Genomic DNA, 25,746 nt, shown 5'->3' on the forward strand with positions numbered 1-25,746 from the left:
GTTCGTGACCCGGTCCGCGAAGATCCCACATGCTGCGGAGCGGCTGGGCCCGTGAGCCATGGCCGCTGAGCCTGCGCGTCCAGAGCCTGTGCTCCGCAATGGGAGAGGCCACAACAGTGAGAGGCCCGCGTACCGCAAAAAAAAAAGAAAAAGAAACCAAAATCAAGCCAAAACATAAAATGCTTTTTAGGGATCATCATTGCCCATAGAATAAAATGCCAGCACCTTAGAACCATCTTTTATAACCTTGTTACTCAAAGTGTGGTCCCTGGACCAGCAGCATGGGAGCTTGTTAGAAATGCAGAATCTCAGGCCCCACCCCAGAGTTACCGAATTGTAATCCGCATTTTAACGATTCCCGGATAATTCATGTATGCGCAGTCAAGTTTAAGAAGCATCACTTTACAAGATCAAGCATGATGTAGCCCTCTTCGGCTTCAATACCGGCTGCTCCTTTAGTCTAAATTCAGTGGCTACACTGGATGTGTGTGTATCAGTGGCTAGCTAAATTCCAAGCACTGTTTTAGATCCAGCTCCTCTACTCCAGGAAGCCTTCCAAAACCCTCTGTAGTTCTGTTACCAATGTTCCTTAAAATCCCACTTCCCTAACTGAGGATGCTTAACGTCACTCAGCAAACATTCATTGGGCACCTGCTGAGTGCCTGGCTGGACTAAGTGCCAGAGTCAGGAGAAGGCGCTGAGCGCTTTCAGGTGCATATCCAGCATCGCCCAGCCTCACCCATTCCGGAGCCAGTGTCAGGAGAAGGCGCTGAGCTCTTTCAGGTGCACATCCAGCATCGCCCAGCCTCACCCATTCCGGAGCCAGAGGTGTGTGCGCAGCACTCGAATGTACACACACACACACACACACACACACACACACACACCCTCTGCGCGGCTTTTCTGAGTGTTACGGCGCCCTCCTCCCGCCCCCACACAGCGCGGGCGGGGACCCACCGGTTCCGCTCTGCACTAGCTGCTGTGAAAGGAGGACCCCTGCGAGCGGGATCCCGGCGTCCGGTCGCCCAACCCTGTTCAGGCTTAGGCCCGCATGGAGGGGACTGCGGAGTCCCAGACGCCTGACCTGCGAGACGTGGAGGGCAAGGTGGGCAGGAAGACCCCTGAAGGGCTGCTCCGCGGGCTGCGAGGCGAGTGGGAGCCGGGAACCTCTGGCGCCCTGCTGCTCCCGGGGGCGCCTAGCACTGGCCACAGCCTGGGGGACAAGATCATGGCGCTGAGGATGGAGCTGGTGAGTGTGGGCTACACGGGCCAGGGTCACGGAGTCTCCAGCATGGGGCCGGAAGGGATGGACTCGCGTCCCCAGAGTTGGGCTGGAGAGGAGGGAGTTAAAATTCCCCACCTAAGTCCTCAGGATTCCTATCAGATCAATCTTTAAGCCCTGGGGTCCATTAATTGCATTCCCCAGGAAGGGTGAGTGGAGTACTGATGGACCCTGAGCACTTGGGGTGGGAGGCTCTGGGTTTTTTCAGTTTTTTTTTTTTTTTTGCCAAATAATTGGGAGGGGAGAGGTGAGGATTGGGAAGCACTGAGAACCTAGCACAGCACAAATCTTCCCCCTCTCCCCTCACTTTGGGGCCACCTCTGCCCCCAGCCACCATTATAGGGCAACCAGTTTTTTCTCCTCTTGCAAACTGGGCCCGGGGTTTGTTCCTCAGAGGCTCCAGTATCCACCACAACACTCAGCACAGAAGAGATGTGGGTGAAAACTGCCTGGGCTAGAGCCACTAAAAACATCCTCTTTCCCCAACGTTCCCCCACACCCACTTAAAATATTTGAAAGTTCCTAGAACCTTAGCAGACACAGAGTAGCAGCACCTGCCGTGTTGGTCCCATCACTGCAGACTCAGTCTCCTTCCTACCAACCCCCAAGTACACTGGATATTTGCATCTCATCTGCACTTCCTTGGGGAGAAGAGGAGAAAACAGGCACCCAACCCCTTCCCTGTTGCTGCTGGTCTAGATTCAGAGCCAAAAGGGCAGTTGGGGCCTCCCAGGCTCCCTAGGGCCCTGGTTCTGTTGAAGGGGGTGATTTACACCTGCCACCACTTTGCGGCCAATTCTAGGGAACTGAGGAATTGCCAGCCACTTTCTGGCACAGAACCAGGAGCCCACAGTGAGTGTGTCAGCTAACAGGTCTTCCTGGAGCCCCACTGTGCCCAACTCTGTGCCAGGCTGAGGGGTGTGTGTGTGTGTGTGAGTGTGTGTGTGTGTGTGTGTGTGTGTAGGGGGTGCCTTTGGGAGGGAGGTCATGGGCGCTACCTGACAGCCTGAGAGGCTGGGAGGAGAGATTTGTGGGCAAAGCAATCAGGAAAGGCTCCCTGGGGGAAGGATTTGAATGCCATATGTGCACTTGGCCTTGAAGATTGGAAGCTATTGCCAAATTCTCCAGAGTAGGGCTGTAACTGTGCCCACCTAAGGGAGGGGTCTGGCTTTGCCTCACTGTACAAACTTTAGCTCAGGGCCCAGAAAGAGCTAACTTAGAATGTCTTGCTTTGGAAACTAACTTTCACCAAGTGCATGTGCCAGGTATCATGCTGAACATTTTACAAGATATTCTCTTAGTCCTCACAGAGACTTATTAGGTATGTGATACTTTATAGATGAAGAAACTGAGGCACAGAGAGGTTAAGTAACTGCCCAAGTCATACAGAAAGTAAAAAGCAGAGCCAGGCTTTGAACCCAGGTGATTTGCCTACACTTTACATCTTCACTGTTGAGACCTGCTTTGTGCCAGATGCATTAAATGCCTTTCATGTCACTGGAGTGAGAAAAGCAGTCATTATTTTCCCATTTCACAGAGCAAACATGCTTGCAGGTGTTAAGGGGCTTGCCTGAGCTCATACTGGGAGGAGCCGTGCCTAGTCGCTCTGGCTCTCTTTTCTCTCTTTGGTGCAGATTACCTGTTCATAAACTTTAAGGGGTACATTTTAATTTTGATTGGGTCTCTCTGCATTCCTGACCTAGCCTGGCTTGGGGCCCGAGGCTGCCCACGAAGAACTCAAGGGAGGGAGCCTTCTGGGGTCCAGCACAGGGAGAGGCTCCCTATGTGCCCCACGGATTCCTACTCCATTCCTTTCTCCCTCCTCAGCAGAGGTATCTTAGGTTTCTTTATGCACTCTGCCCTACACACTGGGTGGCACCCAGGGGGACAAGGGTGGGGCAGGGGGTTTCCCCTGGAGCCGCTTGTGGCAGAACTAGTCCAAGCCCTCTAAGTACTGTCCTTCAACTGTCCCTCACTCAGCTTTCCTGCAGGGAGGGGGCAGGCCTGCCCTTGAGGCCAAGGTCATCACTGCCTCTAAGCCTCTCCCTCCCCTACTACTCCCTCCCCAAAAGTTGACTGAACCAGACAGACTCGGGGATTTGTGGGAAGGGGAAACAATGGCAACTTCCCCTACTTAATCCTCCCACCCAGAGAACTGTTGCTATGACAACCCACCCCCACAGAGCAGTTTGAGAAAAAGCTTTAGGCAAGGAGAGAGAAGGCATGGGTTCAAGTCCTGGCCCTGCTCCTGAATAATTTTGTGATCTTGAGCAGAGCCCTGACTCTCTTGGCCTCAGTTTTTCTACCTCCTGGGGGAGAGGGCGAGGGGAGAGAGGGGTAACAATAGTCTGGGAATCTCATTCTAAAACCAGGGAGCTAGGACTGAGATCTGTAGGCTTTTATCCCAGGGCTTCATTTAGATTGAGCCATGAGTGAGCCATACTTGTGATCTTAGGGCTGGTCAGAGGGTTTGGTGTGTACATGTTAAGGGGAAGAATGGGGAACCTGAATCCCCCTGGGAAGAGAATTGGGTTGGAGTGGCCTCTGAGGCTGCATCTCTCCTGAGCTGTTTATCCCCTTTCTGTTTCCAAAGAGATGGTGTGAAATGACTGTTTCTTTTTCTGGCAAGAAAGCCTTGCTTTCTTCTATTCTGGGCAGTGATGCTGTCACAGTCAGGGAATCCCACTGTCACAGGACTATAGAATCTGGTCCTCAGATTCATTTGCCGCCAACATGATAAAACCCAGCCCCCTGAACCCTGGGACCAGCAGAGGGACCAAGGATTGTAAAGACAAGAGAATCATAGAACTGAATCTGACCTACCCAATCCTAGGCTAAGCACCATAAACGAACTGGGCAGGACCTGCTGCTCCAGGGAGCTCATAGTCTGGGTTAAGGAAGAGAGAGACAGACTAGCCACTCTGGCACAGGTGCTGTTGGAACTCAGGGAGGACTTCCTGGAAGAGTCTTCATTATAGAGTGACATGGTCAGATTTGTGCTCTGGAAAGGCACAACTGAACTGGAGAAGACAAGCTGTTTCTTCTGGTTGGAATGACTCTCCATGGCTTTGTCTGGCTAAGTCCCACATGACCTTCAAGTCTCAGCTCATGTCCTTTATTCTAGGAAGCATTTCCTGACTACTCTGGTTATGGTCCTCTAGGTACCCACAGCTCTCTGTGCAGCATTTGCATCCCCTGGCATTTTCTGCACTGAATTTTTTTTTTTTTTTTTTTTTTTTTGTGGTACGCGGGCCTCTCACTGCCGTGGCCTCTCCCGTTGCGGAGCACAGGCTCCCGACGCGCAGGCCCAGCGGCCATGGCTCACGGGCCCAGCCGCTCCATGGCATGTGGGATCTTCCCAGACCGGGGCACGAACCCGCGTCCTCTGCATCGGCAGGCAGACTCCCAACCACTGCGCCACCAGGGAAGCCCTTTCTGCACTGAATTTTAAGTGCTTGTGTCATTGTCTTATCTTAACCCACTAGACTGTGAACTCTCTGAGGGCAAGAAATGGTCTTTTCTTGCTTTATCTACACAATGCCATGCCTATAAGAAACACTCAATAAATATTGTTCCATGACTGAATGGCTTAATTCCACCTTAAGGAAGTGTAGGGAAGACTTCCTAGAGGAGGTGGCATTTGAGTTGTGCCTTGAATAAAGTCAGTGGGAATTCCAGTTCAAGATGGCACATTAAACACATGCGTTTACCTCCATTCCCCCCTGAAACTCCACTAAAAGCCAGTAGAAAGATTATTTTTAAAGCTGTGAAGCCATTATGACAAGAACAGGAGAGAATATGACAGGAACAAAATTTTGGAAGCCGAAAGCAGAAGGAAGAGTAGTAACTAACTTAGTAGACTTGAAAAAAGCTGAATTCCAAGCCAGCAATGAGGAGAGTTGAAAAGCAACCCATTTTGCACCTCAAAGGTCTCAGGAGTTGGTCTCAGATATTTCTAGATCTGAGGGTGCAAATAGAGCTGAACACAAAAGGGTTGATGAATGTCTGTTTAAGGATCATACTCGGGGGCTTCCCTGGTGGTGCAGTGGTTGGGAATCCGCCTGCCAATGCAGGGGACATGGGTTCGAGCCCTGGTCCAGGAAGGTCCCACGTGCTGCAGAGCAACTAAGCCTGTGTGCCACAACTACTGAGTCTGTGCTCTAGGGCCCATGAGCCACAGCTGCTGAGCCTGTGCGCCTAGAACCTGTGCTCCGCAACAAGAGAAGCCACCGCAATGAGAAGCCCACACACCACAACGAAGAGTAGCCCCCACTCACCGCAACCCGAGAAAGCCCACGTGCAGCAACAAAGACCTAACGCAGCCAAAAATAAATAAATTTAAAAAAAATACTGGTTTTCATTTATATTAGTGATATAAAATTGGGAAAAAAAAAAGAAGAATCATACTCAGGGGACTTCCCTGGTGGTCCAGTGGTAAAGAATCCACCTTACAATGCAGGGGACTTAGGTTCAATCCCTGCTCAGGGAACTAAGATCCCACATGCCGCAGGGCAACTAAGCCCGCGCACCACGACTGCTGAGCTCCCGCACCTCAACGAGAGAGCCCACATGCTGCAAACTACAGAGCCCACGCACTCTGGAGCCCACGCACCACAACTAGAGAGAGAAAACCCATGTGCCACAACTAGAGAGAAGCTTGCACGCCGCAACGAAGAGCCCGCATGCTGCAACTGAAGACCCGATGCAGCCAAAAATAAATTAAATAAACAAATAAAAAATCTTAAAAAAAAAGAAAATATTAAAAAAAAGGGACTTCCCTGGTGGCAGAGTGGTTAAGAATCCACCTGCCAATGCAGGGCACACGGGTTTGATCTCTGATCCGGGAAGATCCGACATGCCGCAGAGCAGCTAAGGCTGTGCGCCACAGCTACAGAACCTGCACTCTAGAGCCCGTGAGCCACAACTGCTGAAGCCTACATGCCTAGAGACCATGCTCTGCAACAAGAGGAGCCACCGCAATGAGAAGCCTGCACACTGCAACGAAGAGTAGCCCTGACTAGCCGCAACTAGAGAAAGCCTGCGTGCAGCAACGAAGACCCAACGCAGCCAAAAATAAATAAATAAATAAAATTTTTTTTAAAAAAAGCATCATACTTGGGACTTCCCTGGTGTTCCAGTGGTTAAGAATCCATCTCGGGGCTTCCCTGGTGGTGCAGTGGTTGAGAATCTGCCTGCTAATGCAGGGGACACGGGTTCGAGCCCTGGTCTGGGAGGATCCCACATGCCGCGGAGCAACTAGGCCCGTGAGCCACAACTACTGAGCCTGCGCATCTGGAGCCTGTGCTCTGCAACAAGAGAGGCTGCGATAGTGAGAGGCCCGTGCACCGCGATGAAGAGTGGCCCCCGCTTGCCAAAACTAGAGAAAGCCCTTGCACAGAAAGCCCAACACAGCAAAAATAAATAAATTAATTAATAAACTCCTACCCCCAACATCTTAAAAAAAGAATCCATCTTGCAATGCAGAGGACGCCAGTTCAATCCCTGATCGGGGAACTAAGATCCCACATGCCGCGGGGCAACTAAGCCCGTGCACCACAACTAGAGAGCTTATGTGCTATGGAGCCTGCATGCCACAGCTAGAGAGAAACCCGCACACTGCAACGAAGAGCCCGCGCCGCAATCAAAGATCCTGGCGTGTCACATCTAACACCTGACGCATCCAAAAACTAAATAAATAAAATACTAAAAAAAAAAGAATCATACTCTAAGAATCCCTCCCCAACTGGGCAACCAAGTGCCCAGAACTCCTTTATCATCGCAGAAAACTGGAAATGTAAGTTTTGGAAAGAATAGAACAGAAGGAAGGGAGGAAGGGGAAGGGAAGAAAACTGGAAGGCAGGAAGGAAGAGAGGGAGGGAGGGAAGGAGGGAAGGAAAGAGGAAAGAGGAAAGGAAGGGGGGAGAAAACAAAGCAGGAGAAGCATTTTTAGTATGAAAAATTTTGTTTAATACATTTAGTTTGGTCATGGACTACATGGTTTCACTGTTAATAAATTTGTCCCCAGCACGAAATAATTGAAGATGATCTCTTTTATCCTGTGCCATTAATAGTCTGTGCAGTCTGTGGTACTTCAGTTATTTATGTCCACATCTCCTTACTGAAACTGTAAGCTTCTGTTAAGCAGGGAGAGTTTCTCCATTATCTTTGTAATTATTAGAAAATCCAGGTACCCAATAATCATTTGTTTAATTGAAGTCAACAAATATTCTTCCAAATGTTGTGATGTTCTTCCAAAAACACAAATAATTTCAGGTACAAAATTTTCTGTGCTTATGCCATAGTAGATAAGTTAACCATAGTAATATGTAAAGCCAAATAGCTACCATTTATTGATTAGTGAATACTTGTCAGGCAGTATGCTATGCCTGTTAATGCTCCTTCTATTTCTGAAAATAAACCTTTAAATTAGATAGTATCCTCTTTTTACAATGAAGAAATGATGGTTTAAAGGGAAAAAAATTCCAATTTCATATGACTCATTAATGGCAAAACTGAAACTTGAATCCAGGTCTCTTTAATTCCAGTGCCTATATTTTTCTCAGTGTACAAAGTTGGTCTGATTTCTGGCTTATCACTGTAGGTGTGACTAAAGCAGTTATTTCCTGAATAATTCAATAAACATTTATCAAGTAATATATATTTAAAAAATAATAGAACCAAAGGTCTCCAGGTTGGGAGACACCAAGCAAAGTTTGAGAGCAAGAGGGATTAAATTAAAATATACTAAATACTATGTAATACCCCTCCCAGCCTTTCCCTTACTTGGCTCCCAGAACATTGGCAGCTTTGCTTACATTATACTCTCTAGATGCGTATAATATAGTGAATGTGATGAACCCAAGAAAAAAAAAAACACACACACACACACACACACGCAAGGTACTACCTACAGGCCTTACCAATCAAACATCCTAGCAAAATAACCCTTAGTGAGGTTCAGAGCTGGCAAGCCTCAGGCACAGAGAGTTTCCAATCAGCTTTTTAGAGACCACTCTGAAGTATAAGCAGCAGCTAAAGATTGTAAGACATCTGATGAAGCCCTTTAACTATATAGACCTATACAAACAGAAAAAAGCGACTTGAATAAAATGGAGATAATTCAGGGAGATAAGAACTTAAACAATCATTAATTATATCCTTAAAGAGATGAGATAATATTGCAGCCATGAACAAAAACAGGAAGTTATTAAAAAAACATTCAGAGAGGGCTTCCCTGGTGGCGCAGTGGTTGGGAGTCTGCCTGCCGATGCAGGGGACACGGGTTCGTGCCCCGGTCCGGGAGGATCCCACATGCCGCGGAGTGGCTGGGCCCGTGAGCCATGGCCGCTGAGCCTGTGCGTCCGGAGCCTGTGCTCCGCAATGGGAGAGGCCATAACAGTGAGAGGCCCGCGTGCCAAAAAAAAAAAAAAAATCAATAAGTAGTTATTTGGGAACTAGAAGGTAAGTACCAAAATAAACAGCTAAAAAAGTGATAGTAGCTGTCTTTGGAAAGTGGGATTTAGGACTAGGATGGGGGAACTGTTGCTTTTCATAATAAATCTTTGAGAACTGTTTGCTTCTTTAATCTATGTGCATCTATAACTTTTATTAAAAGTAAAGGTAGGGAATTCCCTGGTGGCGCAATGGATAGGACTCTGCACTCCCAATGCAGGGGGCCCAGGTTCGATCCCTGGTCAGGGAGCTAGATCCCACATGCATGGCGCAACTAAGAGTTTGCATGCCACAACTAAGGAGCCTGCATGCTGCAGCTAAGGAGCTGGCAAGCCGCAACTAAGGAGCCAGCGAGCCACAACTAAGGAGCCTGCCTGCTGCAACTAAGGAGCCAGCAAGCCACAACTAAGGAGCCTGCCTGCTGCAACTAAGACCTGGTGCAACCAAATAAATAAATATTTTTTTTAAAAAAAGGTAAACCTAGGACTTCCCTGGCAGTCCAGTGGTTGACACTCTAGGCTTCCACTACAGAGGCTGCAGGTTTGGTCTCTGGTCGGGGAGCTGGGATCCCACATGCTGCACAGTGTGGCCAAAAAAAAAAAAAAAAGTAAAGCTAAATAAAATGAAATTTTAAAAGTTGTGTGTGGCAGGACCTGGGGTTCCCACAGAAATATCCTAGAGGTGAAGTTAGAGGGATGGGCAAGAGCTGTATTATGACAGGCTTTTGAAGACCTGCTGCTAAAGTGCTTAGATTTTATTCTCTAAGAGCAGTGCAAAGCCTGAAAAGGTTCTTGAGCAAGGGAGCGACAAGTTCACACTTGTGCTTGGGGAAGATAACTCAGTGCATCTGAGCTAGAAGGGACCCTAGAGATTACCCAGTAAGTCAAACTTACTCCCAGTGCAGACAAGGAGACTGGTGTATAGTAGAGGGAAGCCCCGAATTCCCAGCCAGTGAGATTCTGACCCTTTGAAGCTCTAGCCAACCCTTCCCTTCCACAGCAGCTGCTACCAACATCCTGAAGGAGGACCAGGTTAGTGCCTTCTTTACCCCCCCAGCTCCTGCCTCATTTTGGCCCAGTCTACTTCCCAATTAACACTTGGCTGCCTATCAGGCTACTCTTTGAACAGGGGATTTTTTTTTTTTGTGGTACGCGGGCCTCTCACTGCGTGGCCTCTCCCGTTGCGGAGCACAGACAGGTTCTGGACGCGCAGGCTCAGCAGCCATGGCTCACGGGCCTAGCCGCCCCGCGGCATGTGGGATCTTCCCGGACCAGGGCACGAACCCGTGTCCCCTGCATCGGCAGGCGGACTGTCAACCACTGAGCCACCAGGGAAGCCCCAGGCTACTCTTCGGATGACTGCTTCTAAGTCTTACTGGTGAATCTGGACTGGTTCAATAGTTAATACCCTATCTGTGAAGTTCAAATCTCAGTAGGATTGGATTTTAATACTTAACACTTACTGAGATTTTACTCTGTACCAGGCACAGTGCTCAGTGCCTAAAAAACAACATCACAGAATTCTCCCTGCCACCCTGTGAGGTGACTGACCTAACCCTATTTCACAAACAAGGAAACCCAGGCTCAAAGAAGGTAAGAAAGTTGCCCACAGTCATATAGCTAATCAGTTGTAGGGCTGAGATTTTAAACAGCAGTCTCTCTGCTTCTAAAGCCTACACTCCAAACCATTCTATTTCCATGCTTCTTGAAAGTGAAGCATAGTTGTTTGGATCACAAGGTAGAGGCCTCTAGAAACATTGCGGAAACCCGTGGCCCAGAACCTGGAACTGATTCCTTCTCCCACTCCCCTAGGCTTACCTGCGAGCCATCGATGTGAAGATCCTACAGCAGCTGGTGACCTTGAACGAGGGCATTGAGGCAGTGCGCTGGCTGTTGGAGGAGCGGGGGACATTGACCAGCCACTGCAGCAGCCTCACCAGCAGCCAATATAGCCTGACAGGCGGGAGCCCAGGCCGTTCAAGGCGAGGCAGCTGGGACAGCCTCCCAGACACCAGCTCCACTGACCGACTGGACAGTGTCTCCATTGGCAGCTTCCTGGACACAGTGGCCCCCAGTGAGCTGGATGAACAGGGCCCCCCCGGGGCTCCCCGTCCCGAGATGGACTGGGCAAAGGCTATACCCGGGGGGGAGAGGGCCAGGACTGAGGTGGACCTGACAGCCACCAGGCTAGGAAGCTTGAGGGCTGTGTGGAAGCCCGCAGGGGAGGGGCTCCAAGGTGGACCTCCTGAGCCACCAGAGGATGAGAGTACAAAGCTGGGCTTTGAGACCCACTGGTACTGGGGCCAGTGCCAGGATGATGTGACCTTCCTGTAACAACTCTTCCACCCTTTTGTACTCCTATGGCTCTTTCATCGCTAGGCCCTGGTCTCCCTCAAATTTATTCTCCCTCAATCTGGGATTAGGAAGAGGCTGCATTGAAATCAGTTACCATGGATACCTGGCCTCACCATCTGGTCCCTGGGGAGGCTCTGCCTTTATCCTTCAATTATTGGGTCCCTAGAGCTATTTTCATGGATACATTGACTCTAGAGGCTTGACCTGTGGCTCCAGGTGTGATGGTATCTCTTCCCCTTTCCTCCCAACTGGGATTTGATGGTTTAGCATCCCTGCGAGATCACTGATGAAGAGATGGGGGTATAATTGCCTCACCCAACATCTAGGAGCCTTGGCTCCCCTCTTGGCCAAGATGGAGGATTGTGGAGGGACATGGACATTCAAGGCCAACCCTCCATGGATTGGCCCTCCCAGAAGCCTTTGGGGTTGGTAGAGCCACCCCTTCCTGTCTGGTGAGTGATGTCATTTCCTGCCAGGATGGATTAGCCTTTCTGTACCAGTCTTTTAGTGATGATAGATCAGTATAGGGGTGTCTGAGCCCCTGCTGCTAAGTGAGACCATATCATTTATTCTCCCTACCATTACTTCTTGTGAATGGGAACATGCCACCCTCCTCGCAGGAAGGTTTCTCAGTCAGATGTCTGTACTTCTTCTCAGAGAGGTTCTTAGTATTTAAACAGGGAGTTCTCATTTTATCCTAGGGATTCTCACTTCCTCTCTGACCACACGCCTGTCTGCTGCCAGCATTCCTATATCTGTGCTTTTAGGGAGGAAACTGGCAGGAGCCTCCACCTACAGCTCTCAAAAGTCTGCTTGGCCTGCCCTGCCACAGTCCCCTGTCTTACTCTGTCCCTGGGTTGCCCCCATTCTTGTATTCTGGCTCCAAATCTGTCCGCCAGGAGGTTCAGCCTTTGTGTCTCCACACCTTCTCGGTTTCCACTTTGGGCCTCAGACCTTTTATATGCAGATGAGTCCCTCAGCCTTCTCTCTCCAACGCTGATGGGAGCCAGAGGGAGGAGAAGCTTGGGATGTACCAGAATCTCCAAAAGGGGGAGGTATCTTCTCAGATCTTGTGATTCCCCTGCCCCCATCCTGCCCCAGACCTTCCACCATTTGGTTACTAGGATGCCAGCCTGAAGCCAGGACACAAGGAATCCCCTTGTCTAGGTTACAATGGGGGGTGTGGCAGAGAAAGACAGAGGCTCTTTGGTCCTAGGGCCCACATCCCGGGAGGGGGGAGAATAGGAGGGAAAAGCTGCTTTCCTTCCTCCCTTAGAGCAAGCTTTAGACTCCCTGGACCTGCTGAGGGAGCAGGGCACTGGCTCTGGGCCTGGGTCCCAGGGCCCTAGTGAATTACACCAAAGGAGGGACTCAGGGAACCTGCCAACCTGGGGCTCAGGGAGGGGACAGGCCCAGAGAGAGGGAGGGGACAAAGGCTGTGGCTGATGTCAGAATATGCATGATTGGAGGTTAACCCTTTGAACCCCAGGTAACTGCCCCTATGTTGGTCCCTGTCTTTCCAGGGCCCTGAAACTAGATTATTGGAAGGCAAAAAGGAGAAAAAAGGATGTCAGGTGAGCCTTGCCTATTTGCTGTGCCCTCGTGAGTTGGAGGAGTCTTCCTCAAATCCTGGAATAACTCCTGCAATTTCTCTACTGTTCATTCTATGCTGAGGAAGGGACAGAAGCCAAGTTGATTATCTCCAGTTCCCCTAAACTCCTCAAGTCTGGTTCTGCAACCCCCCACCCCAATCCTTTTGGGGCAATACATTTCCTCCTCTCCTCTCAAAGTGATTGAAATCTCTAAAGAATATCTGTAAGTCTCTTCTTTGCTGCCCACCAGCCCTCTCCTTACCCCTCTAGGTCTTGGGGCTCCTGACCTCCCCTCAGGCTGGGAATTCAAATACCCTTTCCCAATACCCTGACTCTATTGCCATTTTGTGGTGACTTATGGGTAACTACCTTTCCACTTGGAACTATTGTATTCCTTTTCAAAGCTTGCTTGTTCATTTAATCTATAAACTTCTGAGCTGAAGAGGTTGTCCGCCCTCTTGTGGCCATTATGCACCATTGCTGGAATAGCTGAAAAACCTTCAGGCTCAAATATAGCCTTAAAGAAGACCAGCCCTCTCATTGCACAGACAGGTTAGAGAGACAGGCCTACAGAAGGCAGAGACTTTACCAGTGTCACCCATGGTAAATCTGTGACAATGCTCAGGTTAAAGAACCCAGATCGCCCGCCTGCCTGCCTGTCCACCCACAATTCCATCACTTGGCCAGACTGTTTCCCCACCCCACCCTGTCACCACCCAAGCCCAAAGGATCTGAAAGCAATTTTCTCCCTGTTTTAATAGGTTCTTACCCCACCCTAGAGAAGCAGCTCGGTATTTAGAGAAAGAGCCACAGGCTCTGAGGAAAGAGACCCTTGGACCAGGATTGGGTAAAGGGTGCATTAATATGGACCACAGATATAAGGAAGATCAATCTTGGACCAACCATTTTTCTGGGAAGGTAGGGTGAGTAGGCCCAGACATCATGGGGGCAGAATTCAACATTCCAGACCTGGACGTGAGAAGCAGGGGATAGGGGTGGGAGATGAGAGATAAAGAAATCCAGTTGGGTCCTGTGGAGATGGGGAGCTCCAAAGTCAGGGGATTACAGCTCAGTTGGACTGGCATCTGAGGGTATTGAGGGGTTGCAGAGGTGGGTGAGTGGGGCTGCCTGGGAACTCCAGGTAGCCTGGACATCCCGTCTCAATACCTTAGACTCCATTTCACTACTAGAGAGGCCCAGGAACCCTGGCAAGCACACATTCTTGGTCCCTCCTACCTGCCTCTGGACTGACTGTTTAAGGCTTACCTCTCCTGTTAGTTTAGACCTTTCCGGGTTATGAGGAGGACCTGTTTAGGAGCTCAAAGAAGTAAAGCGTGAAAAGGGAGAAAGATGCAGAGAGACAAAAGAGAATGGGATGAAAATGGAGGCTTGAAGATATGATCAGAGGGAGCATACTATCCTCCAAGTGGGCTGGGGACTTGTCAGGGCTCGGGGTAAAGGCAGAGATGACAGAGCTCTTGGCAGCTGCAGAAACAGTGCCTGGGAGTATAAGGGGTGGTGCTGGCTGGGATGAGTCCACCAAGGAGATGAGACCATGTGAATGGGCAAGTGTAAGAGCCTGCATTTAGGATGGGGTGGTGAACTTGCGCACTGGACTGACTGGAAGCTCAGTGGCAGCTTAGGTGAGAAATGCTTGGTTCTTGCATTGGATGCAGGCTCACTCTGTGCATGGTGCCAGGCACATACTGGATGTTCAGTGATACCTGTTGAATGAATGGAGGAATGAATGTAAACCCACGAAGAGATGTGACTTATAATTTAAAAAGTGGTTAGTTAGGTAGTAATAGGTAATTTAAAGTATTATTCCATTTAATTCTTAGCAACACTGTAAACAATGCATTATTAACAGATCATAAGTGAACTATGGTAGGAACCTACGTCAGTCTGACTGCAGGGGCTTCCAGGAAGTCTTCTCTGATTCCTCACTCCCCTCTCTCACAGACCTTACGCCTCTAGAACAGGTTATGCTGCCCAGCAGCAGGGCCAGTGTACATGTTTCCTATTGCTGCTGTGACAAACTTAATGGCTTAAAACAACACAAATGTGTTATCTTACAGTTCTGGAGGTCACAAGTCCGAAATCAATTTCATTGGGTTAAGTTAAAAGTTAAGGTGTTGGCAGGCCTCTTCTGGAGTCTCTTCTGGAGACTCTAGCGGACAATCCATTTATTTGCCTTTTCTAGCTTCTGGAGGCTGTTTGCATTCCTTGGCTCATGGCCCCTTCCTCCATCTTCAAAGCTAGCAGCATAGTATTTCTCCTCTCTGATCTCTGCTTCCATTCTTACATCTTTCTCTAATTCTGTCTCCTCTTAGGAGGATTACTTTGTGATCAGATACCCTTGTGCTTACATTGGGCCCACTGGGATAATCCAGGATCATCTCCCCATCTCAAGATCCCTAATTTAACCATATCTTCCAAGTCCTTTTGGCCATATAAGGTAAAATATTCTCAGATTCTGGGGATTAGGACTTGAACATCTTTGAAGGAAGGACCACTATTCAGCCTTCCACAAGCAGAGATGGAGGGTGGGCAGGAGGATGCATCCACACCCAGAAGGAGCCTCTATGCTTTGTCTAGCCTCCTTCGGCCTGGAGTGAGAGGTGGTGCCAAGGGGAGCTAGCCAGGCCCAGGCCCCATGTCTGGAGAATGGCGAGTGCCTCCTTCATCTTCACTACCAAGGAGAACTGAGAGTGAAGGTCAGACTTGGGAGAAATTCTCAGTTTAGGGAACTTTTCAGGACTGAGACGTCCCTGGTGAACATGGTGGAGGGTTCTAACAGGCTCTATCTTCAACACTGCCTCCTCTCCACAACCATTCTGTGCTCCCCCTCAAGGCAGAAGATAATTACCAGGTAACTAGCCTGGGCTCTCTCTAGAAAGGGTAGATTAGTTGTCTCTCTTTTAAATTATTATCTTTTTATTCCTTAATAGTTAAACCATTCTCCTCAGAGCGGGGTGAACTCTTGTCATCTGTTGATACTAAGTCTCTTTTTGTTTGATCTTTTTTTAATCCCTGATCCCTATTGTCATTCCTCTCCCTGACCCAGGCATACACGTTAATGTGTTCAGTATGTGTTTGGATATATATGTATCTTTGAAAATGTAAATAATTATGTGCATATGTGTTTTAATATATATAAATAGTAAGCCAGCCTTTATAATGAATTGCCCCATATTACAGTAATTTAACACAATAAAGATTTATTTTTCACTTACACAGGAGCACAGGTATTCTTGGTTGTACGGCTCTCCTTCACTGCCCATTTCAGGTCCCAGGCTTCTTCCATTTTCAGGTGGTGATAGCCTGATCCTGCATCATAAAGTTCCCTGTCAACTGTTCACCAAATTGTTTTACCATCCATTAATGACCATTTTATTAATTGGTTATTTCACTAGCAATTACAAAATGATGATTTCCTAATGCTATTATTTTTCTTTTATTAGTTCTAATTTTGTACAGAAAAACATTTTCACATCCTCCAGGACCATCTGGTTACCCTGAAATAAAGTTCAGACCAGAATGGCAAGATAAATGCTTAAATCTCTTCCCTTATTTATCCCTTTCAAAGTAGTAAGCTGATGTCCTAGCAACTTGGTGTTTAATGATTTTGTTTTGTTTCACTTTCTCTTTAAATTATTGTTGTGGGGCTTCCCTGGTGGCGCAGTGGTTGAGAGTCCGCCTGCCGATGCAGGGGACACGGGTTCGTGCCCCGGTCCGGGAAGATCCCACATGCCGCGGAGCGGCTGGGCCCGTGAGCCATGGCCGCTGAGCCTGCGCGTCCGGAGCCTGTGCTCCACAACGGGAGAGGCCACAACAGTGAGAGGCCCGTGTACGGAAAATAAATAAATAAATTATTGTTGTGAACTTATAGCTTTTATTTATTTAATGTCTTTTAATCATTTGTAGTTATTTTTGTTTTATATTATAAAAAATCTTGAGTATAAACAATAGTAGAGAACATAGTATAATGAATTTCCATGCATCCATCACCCAGCTTCAGTAATTATCAACTCTGGCCAATCTTGGTTTATTTATTCCCTCAGCTACTCTCCCCCTAACCAAGATTATTTTGAAGCAAAACTAGATATGATTCCAGTTCATTTGTAATGTTTTAGTTTGTACCTCTAAAAGATAAGGAATTTTATTACCATTATGGCACCTAAAATTAGTAATTCCTCAATATAATAAAATATAACTATTCAATTTTCTGATAAATTTTTTTTTAATTTAGTATCAGGATTATGCTGGCCTCTTAAAAGAAGTTAGAATTGTTTCCTCCTTCTTTGTCTTCTGAAAGCATCTGTGTAAGATTGGTAGCATTGTTCAGTATTTGATAGAATTCATCGGTGAAATAATACGGGCTTGGAGTTTTCCTTGTGGGGGAGGTTTTTGATAACAAATTCAATTTCTGTGATACATATAGAGCTATTCCAACTTTTAATTTCATTTTGAGTTCGTTTTGGTAAGTTGTGTTTTTCAAAGAATTTGTTTCAATTAAGTTGTTGAATTTATTGGCATGAATTTGGTCATAATACTGCCTTACTATTCTTTTATTTTTTTTGTACATGGATCTTCAAAAAATATGGAACGCTTCACAAATTTGTGTGTCATCCTTGTGTAGGGACCATGCTAATCTTCTCTGTATCGTTCCAATTTTAGTATACGTGCTGCCGAAGCGAGCACCTTGCTATTCTTTTAAAAAGTATTCATTGTAAAATAAACCACAAGTGTAGAAAACACACAAAACAAATGTAAGGCTTAATGAATTATTCTAAGGCAAACACTCCTATAACCACTGCCATGTTAAGAACTAGAACCCACCCACAAGTCCTGTCCATGTGCCCCATCCCAATTATAATCCCCTTCCTCTGCTGATAAGCAACCATTTCCTGATTACAGTATTCACTTCTTTGTATTTTATTTTATATCTTTATCATCCAAATGGACATCCTTAGATACTATAGTCTTGTCCACTTGAAAACATTTGATATCTTTTTATTTTATTTTATTAGAGTGTAGTTGATTTACAATGTTGTGTTAGTTTCAGGTGTACAGCAAAGTGATTCACTTATACATATACATATATTTATTCTTTTTCAGATTCTCTTCTCATATAGCTGATCACAGAATACTGAGTAGAGTTCCCTGTGCTATACAGTTGGTCTTTGTTGGTTTTCTATCTTAGACAACCAACATAGTATGTATATGTTAATCCCAAACTCCTGATGTACCCCTCCCCCACACGTCTCCCCTTTGGTAACCATAAGTTTGTTTTTGATATCTGTAAATCTGTTTCTGTTTTATAAATAAGTTCACTTGTGTCATTTTTTTAAAAAATTAGATTCTAAATGAGTGATCTCATATGATATTTGTCTTTCTCTGTCTGATTTACTTCACTTAGTACATTTGATGTCTTTTTAAGTCTCTTAATTTAAAGTCCCCCCTTCATCCCTTTCTTAATTCCTTACAATTTATTTGTTGAACAACCTGGGCCATTTGAAGTATAGAGTTTATCACAGTCTGGATTTTGCTGATTACGTACTCATAATGCAGTTCTGAATGGTCCTGTGTTCTCAATATTTCCTGCAAATTGGCAGCTGGATCCAGAGGCTGAATCAGACTCAGATTTGATGACTTCGGCAAGACTCTAAGAAGCATATAAATACAGTCTCTATGCTTGCAATTCTTTTCAGGTGTTGATGTTTATTGCCGGTGGCCATTTATTCGTTGAGGATGCCATTAATTCTACAATTTTATTTATTCATTGAAATACTTTCATAAAGAGAAACATCCTCTTACCTACTATTTGGTTTCTGAGGGTACGGTTCACATAGGAAAGGCAGAATAAATGTTTGATTCTTTTTTCACCAGTTTTGAAGATAATGAATTGAATCCCTATCATCCTCCAAAGTTGACCACTTTAAAAAATACCACTATGAAAAAAATATATATCATTATGAACCTATGGATTTATATATATTTGATGGGTTTCAATCATCAATTAGAATTGTTGTCATTATTGAACTGCCAAGTGCCCCAACTTTGGCAGTGGAGTCTCATTATACTGGCTCCTTGGTTCTTTTGACGTGACTCTAGTAATCTTTTTTTTTTTTTTTTTGGCTGCGTTGGGTCTTCTTTGCTGCGCATGGGCTTTTGGGCTTTCTCTAGTTGCAGTGAGCAGGGGCTACTCCTTGTTGCGGTGCATGGGCTTCTCATTGCAGTGGCTTCTCTTGTTGTGGAGCATGGGCTCCAGGCAAGCGGGCTTCAGTAGTTGTAGCGCGTGGGCTCAGTAGTTGTGGCTTGTGGGCTCTAGAGCACAGGCTCAGTAGTTGTGGTGCACGGGCTTAGTTGCTCCACGGCATGTGGGATCTTCCCAGACCAGGGCTCGAACCCGTGTCCCCTGCATTGGCAGGCAGATTCTTAACCACTGTGCCACGAAGGAGGTCCCGACTCTAGTAATCTTTGATAGCTTTCCTTCTGTTTGGTTTGACAAAATATTCCTGGGTCATCTTCTATACTTCTTGCCCCAGACTGCAATCAACCATTCCTCTAAGAAGCCTTCAGTTTTTTAAGTAAGAAATTATATTTCAAGACCACCGCCAGGCCTTTTCAGTGGACAGAACTACAGATTCAGTGGATAGACTTTATATATATAGTACACACACATACACACACTAAAATAATTCAGGAGTACATAGTGATACTTTCAATTCAAATTAAAGACTCAAGAACATTTACTTAATCTCTTCTCTGGCTCCTTTCTTCCATACTGAGAATCTTAGTTTTTAAGGACACAGGAGATGATAGAATATTCCATAATTACTCATTTCTTTTATCTCATACACAAAGCACTCTCAGAATAACAATATTAATACTACCACCAATATGATTACTGAAAACATTAAAAAAGTATTTTGCAAATGCAGTTGCCATTCTCCACCTCATTAAACAACTTTGTAGTGAATCTACATTGTCAGGGCATATAGTCATGATATGCTATACTCTTTTTTCTTCTTAGCCTCTATGTAGTTTTAGTTCTACAAGTAATCTTATAATATTCACCTCCAGTCCTTAAGTCACTCTACTCATTTTGGTTATCTGAAGTTAGTTTTCTACTAGATTCCCCACGAAAAGCCCTTGGGAACAGTATTCTCTGAGATCTTACATGTTGATAAGTTTGTGTCCTTCATACTTATTAAGTCTTTTGCTAGGTTCACACTTTACTTTCTTGAGTCTCTTAAATATGTTACTTCATTCATAAAGTATTTGAAAAGTCTAATGATAATCTAATCTTCCCTTCTAAGTCATGTGTTGTGTATTTTTTTAGATGGCCAAAGTATTTTTTTCTTTAAAGTTCAGTCATTTTATTAGAATGTCTTGGTGCTGGTCATTTGGGGACTATATTCTCAGCTTTGAAGTATGATCTTTGAATGTGTAGCTTCAAATTTTTCTTTATTTCAGGAAAATTTTCTTCAATAGTTTTTAGTGTTTTTTCTGTTCCTTTTTTTTTCTTCTTCAGGGACTCTATCTATCTCTCTATCTATCTATCTAACTGTCTATCTATCTATATTTTAGTCTTCTTTGCCTATTTTCAGTATTGGTCATTGTGTTTCAAATCCTTTTTACCTTTCTTCATTTCTTTTTGATTTAAAATTTTTTCTTTTCCATTTTATTTAAGGCATTATCTATTGTGTTTATTTGCTGTTGTGTACTTTCTAGTTTGGTCTTCATTTCTAAAATGATTTTTTTCTTTCATTTCTAATTCTTTCCTGAGACCTGTCACCTCATTTCCGAGTTTTTCTTTTTTTTTTATTATATGAAACATATATTGTTATTTATCAACATTTTTAAAAGGACATGATATAGAGCAAGTATTGTTTTCCAAACTTATTTGAGCACACAGTTATACTAATATATCACAAATAAATGGTTCTATAGGAGGAATAAATGAGAGCTCATGTGCAAGAACTAAGGAAACGTATTAAAGAGAGACATTTTCAAGAGTGTGACCATCAGTAGCTTCAACTAATCATGTCTTAAACTTGACCAGTTGATTGGAATCCCCTGGCTTAGATAATAACTGATTTTTTTCTTGAGTCCAGTATGGGGAGCCCCTGAGCAGATGCCAACGTATCTTAGGAATATACAGTTTGGTGCTGAAAACAAGATACACATACATTTGAAAACAAATAAATATATCATCTGAATGGGATGGGGACTAAGTTTGGAAAAAATTTCTCAGGGAGACCTGATTTGTGCATTTGGCTAGTAACAATTGGCCAAGAGGGTAGGGACATCATAGGATATATAAAATGGCCTTGGAAGCAAGGAATGGTGGGATTAAAAAAAAGCATACTGGCTTGCTTAAAGTGGGGGCACCAAAGTAAAGACATTTTAAGATTGAAGGAAGATCAAATTTTAGATTTGATAGGAAAGGCACTAGGACCACTGTCAATTTTTTAGTACGCTGGGTGAGGCAAGAGATTCAGGTCAAAAGATTTCAACGGGGACTTCCCTGGCGGCACAGTGGTCAAGAATCCACCTGCCAATGCAGGGCACACGGATGCGAGCCCTGGTCTGGGAAGATCCCACATGCTGTGAAGCAACTAAGCCTGTGTGCCACAACTACTGAGCCTGTGCTCTAGAGCCCGTGAGCCATAACTACTGAGCCCACGTGCCACAACTACTGAAGCCCATGTGCCTAGGGCCTGTGCTCCACAACAAGAGAAGCCACAGCAATGAGAAGCCTGCGCACCACAACTAAGACCCAATGCAGCCAATAATAAATTAATTTTTTTAAAAAAAGAAGATTTGAATGTTATTTGCCTGAGATAGTACTGAGTTTTTCTTTTCTTGTTTTTTTAACATCTTTTTTTAAAATTAATTAATTTATTTGTGGCTGAGTTGGGTCTTTGTTGCTGCGTGCAGGCTCTCTCTAGCTGCGGCAAGCGGGGGCCACTCTTCATTGCAGTGCACAGGCTTCTCATTGTGGTGGCTTCTCCTGATGTGGAGCACGGGCTCTAGGCACGCGGGCTTCAGCAGTTGTGGCACATGGGCTCAGCAGTTGTGGGTCGCAGGCTCTAGAGCACAGGCTCAGTAGTTGTGGCACATGGGTTTAGTTGCTCTGCGGCATGTGGGATCTTCTCAGACCAGGGCTCAAACCGGTGTCCCCTGCATTGGCAGGCAGACTCCCAACCACTGCACCACCAGGAAAGCCTTTTTTTTTTGGCGGTAGTTGTGTCCCCTGCGTTGGTAGGCGGATTCTTAACCACTGCGCCACCAGGGAAGCCCTATAATGTTTGTTTTAACATGTCATATGCATGTTAAAGAAACTAAGAGAAGAAAAAAATTTTTTTAAGCCAGACTTTTATAATAACCAACAGTATTAGTTTCCTATGGCCACTGTAACAAATTACCAAATTTAATGATGTAAAACAACACAAATTTGTTACCAAACTTAGTGGTGTAAAACAGCACAAACTTATTACCTTACAGTTTTGGAGGTCAGAGGTCTGAAATGGGTCTCATTAGGCTAACGTCAAGGTGCCAGAAGGGTTGCATTCTTTTCTAGAGGCTCTAGGGCAGAATCTGTTTCTTTGCATTTTCCAGCTTCTAGAGGCCATCTGCTCTCTGACACTGACTCTTCTGCCTCCTTCCTCCACTTATAAGGACATCTGTGACTACACTGGGTCACATAATCCAGGATAATCTCTTGATCTCAAGGTCAGCTGATCAGCAACCTTAATTCCATCTTCAATCTTAATTCTCCTTTGTAACCTATCATATTCATAGATTCTGGAATTTAGGTCAGGGATGTCTTTAATGGGTCATTATTCCACCTACAATACTGACATATTTATTATTTTTGGTGATCTCCCTTCCTGTGGATTATTTGGTGTCATTTTCCTTTAGTCTGAAGAACTTTCCTTAGCATTTCTTGTAGTACAGATCTGGTGGTGATGATTTTCTGTTTTTATTGATCTGAAATTGTCTTTATTTTGTTTTTTTTAATTAAAATAAACTTTATTGAGATATAATTTGCATATAAGAAAATGAACCCATTTTAAGTTACAGTTTGATGAGTTTTGAAAATGTATACACTGATGTAATCATCATTACAATCAATACATAGAACATTTTCATCACCTCAAAAATTTATCTCATGACCCTTTGCAGCCAGTCTCTCTACTGCCCTGGCCCCAAGCAACCATAGATCTGCTTTGTATTAATGAAGATTAGTATTTCGTTTTAGAATTTCATGTAAGTAGGATAATACAACATGTACTTTTTTTATGTGTGGCTTTTTTTGTTCAGCATCATGTTTTTGAGGTTCATACATATTTTATGGATCAGAAGTTTGTTACTGGGACTTCCCTGGTGGCACAGTGGTTAAGACCCCACACTCTCAATGCAGGGGGCCCACGTTCGATCCCTGGTACGGGAACTAGATCCCACATGCATGCCGCAACTAAGGGTTTGCATGACACAACTAAGGAGCTGGCGAGCTGCAACTAAGGAGCCTGTGAGCCGCAACTAAGGAGCCCGCCTGCCGCAACTAAGACCCAACGCAGCCAAATAAAGATTAAAAAATAAAACTTAAAAAAAAAGTTTGTTACTTGTAATTGCTGAGTAGTATTCCACTGTATGAATATACCACAATTTGTTAATCCATTCACTTATTGATGTACATTTGTGTTGTTTTCAGTTTGGGGCTCTTATGAATTAAGATTCTGTGAACATTCATGTACAGGCTATTTTGTAAACATTTGTTTCTCAAATAAAAGCTCTCTTGGATAAATACAGGAGTGGAATGGATGGGTCATGTGGTAAGTATAATTTTACAAGAAACTACCAACACTTTTCTGAAAATGCTTATACCATTTTACACTCCAACCAGCAATGTATATGAATGCCAGTTGCTCTACATCCTCACCAACACTTAACATATTGTCTTTTTAATTTTAGCTATTTTAGTAGCTATGTAGTGGTATTTCGTTTGCATACATTTCCTTTATGTCTTTGAAACTTAATAACAGCTGAATTAAATTAACATCTGAGTCATCTTGGGGATTTTGTTGACTGACTTATAACATTTCCTGTTTCTTCACTTGCCCACTATTTTTGTTAGATACTGGACATTAAGAATGATATGTCCCAGGATTCTAGATTCTGTTATGTTCCTTTGAAGAATGGTTTTTGTTCTTGCAGGAAGCTAGCTTGGCTAGACTTCAACTCCAAATCCTCTCTCCAGCAGGCAAAAGCTGATATCCTCACCCAGTTCTTTCACCTTCTAGCTGTTGCTTTTTTTTTTTTTTTGTGGTACGCGGGCCTCTCACTGTTGTGGCCTCTCCCGTTGCGGAGCACAGGCTCCGGACGCACAGGCTCAGCGGCCATGGCTCACGGGCCCAGCCGCTCCGCGGCATGTGGGATCTTCCCGGACCGGAGCACGAACCCGCGTCCCCTGCATTGGCAGGCAGACTCTCAACCACTGCGCCACCAGGGAAGCCCGCTTTTTTTTTTTTTTTTAAACTGGGCTGCCTGGTGTTAACCCTATGCATGTGTAGGTTAGCAGTCAAACAAGGATTGGGGGGGATTATTTTATGCAAATATTGGGGATCCCCCGCCCTGCTATTCTCTGCTTTCCAGGATTTCTCCTCTAACTCTGGCTGTTCTGCCAGCCCCAAACTCTAATCTCTAACACCTCAAGGCAGTAAAGCTGTGTCTTTTCCCCACCAGAGCTGCTTGCAGGTTGGGGAATGCTCTCAGCAAAATGCCACAGATTCACAAATCTCACCAGTTGCAGTTGTTTTCCAAGGTTACTTACCTCCAGTTTTGCTTACTTTTGGTCACTCTCCAGTGCCTTCAAATAATTAAAAAAATTTTTTCCTCAAATTTTGTAATTGTTATTCATGAAAGGTTAGTCTGACTGAACTTATCTGCCATCACTGGAAACCAGAACCAGAAATACTTCATTTGGCTGTGGCAAAGCAAAAATCTACGTTTTCCAAGTGCCTGAAACCTTCTTTACCTGTTCAGGGAGCCTCTTCTCCTTTACGAACCTTTGACTCCACATTGGGCACCCCTGGGCCCCCCTGAGCTACTACAACACTCCCTTTTTCACAAGTAGTGGAACTCCCTGTTTTTCAATGGGCACAAGGCCATCTGGAATAAAGACTATATTTCCCAGCTTCTGCATTTATATGTGGCTGAGGTAATATAATATAGGTTTTTCAGGTCGGGTTCTTCGGAGTCAGAAGCTGAGAAGGAATTTGGGGTGCTAGATACTCATTACAAATGAACAGCTATGAGAAAAAGGGTGCAGAAACAGGAATGGGCAGAGAAAGAAGTCAAACTGTGAAGCTGCAGGCAACTCAGTGGGGAGCTCTGTATCACTTACTGCCTGTCAGAGTGTACCTTGTTGGGCCCAAATTGTTGGGCCTTTACAGTCTCACTCTCTCAGTCACCTGACGCAAGCTACTATGGAATAGTATGACCCCAAGTAAAGTGGGTCTGTGCAGCATGAAGGAGCCAACTGCCAGAGGCTGTTTGATAATAACCACATTCTCTACAGATGGGCAGTGCATTAGGGTTCTCCAAAGAAACAGAACCAATAGAATATCTATATCTATCTCTCTCTATATATATCCATGTACCTATCTCTATATCTATCTACCATATATATATATATATATATATGTATATATACAGAGAGAGAGAGACAGAGAGAGAGAGAGATTTACTATAAAGAATTGGCTCACACTATATGGAGGCTGACAAGTCCCAAGATCTGCAGGGTGAATTGGCAAGCTGGAGACCCAGGGGAGCCAATGATGTAGTTCTAATCTGAAGGCTGGCAGGCTCAAGATCCAGGAAGATCTGATGTTTCAGTTTAAGTCTGAAGGCAGGAAAAAACAGGTGTCCCAGTTTGAAGGCAGTCAGGCAGAATGAATTCTCTCTTAGTCAGGGGAGGGTCAGCCTTTTGGGTCTAGTCAGGCTTTCAACTGATTGGATGAGGCCCTCCCACATTAGGGAGGGCAATCTGCTT

General features: G+C 45.2%; 1 protein-coding gene and 1 non-coding gene across 3 annotated transcripts; one reads left to right on the top strand and one right to left on the bottom strand.

Annotated features, from left to right (window-relative positions):
• The first annotated feature begins 1,004 nt into the window (after positions 1–1,004).
• On the top strand, positions 1,005–16,160 carry LURAP1 (leucine rich adaptor protein 1). Of its 2 annotated transcripts, XR_004351741.1 has the most exons (3): positions 1,005–1,249; positions 10,546–11,540; positions 12,612–16,160. XR_004351741.1 is itself a non-coding variant. In XM_032645280.1 (2 exons), the coding sequence occupies exons 1-2, from the start codon at positions 1,052–1,054 to the stop codon at positions 11,065–11,067; spliced, it is 720 nt and encodes a 239-aa protein (XP_032501171.1). In that variant the 5' UTR covers positions 1,005–1,051; the 3' UTR covers positions 11,068–16,160. The 2 variants fall into 2 exon arrangements, 1 of the variants encoding a protein (XP_032501171.1); XM_032645280.1 differs by having other exon boundaries at positions 10,546–16,160.
• Positions 16,161–17,277: 1,117 nt separating this feature from the next.
• On the bottom strand, positions 17,278–17,384 carry LOC116745706. Its single transcript, XR_004347530.1, has one exon. It is a non-coding gene; the product is annotated as a U6 spliceosomal RNA (small nuclear RNA).
• Between the last annotated feature and the right edge of the window lie 8,362 nt (positions 17,385–25,746).

The sequence above is a fragment of the Phocoena sinus genome, chromosome 1 (genome assembly GCF_008692025.1).
Source record: "Phocoena sinus isolate mPhoSin1 chromosome 1, mPhoSin1.pri, whole genome shotgun sequence".
Lineage (NCBI taxonomy): Eukaryota > Metazoa > Chordata > Mammalia > Artiodactyla > Phocoenidae > Phocoena > Phocoena sinus.

Coding starts and splice junctions, on each gene's coding strand:
- LURAP1 (XM_032645280.1), top strand. CDS start 1,052: ATGGAGGGGACTGCGGAGTCCCAGACGCCTGACCTGCGAGACGTGGAG. Junction 1,250..10,545: donor TGGCGCTGAGGATGGAGCTG/GTGAGTGTGGGC, acceptor CCACTCCCCTAG/GCTTACCTGCGAGCCATCGA.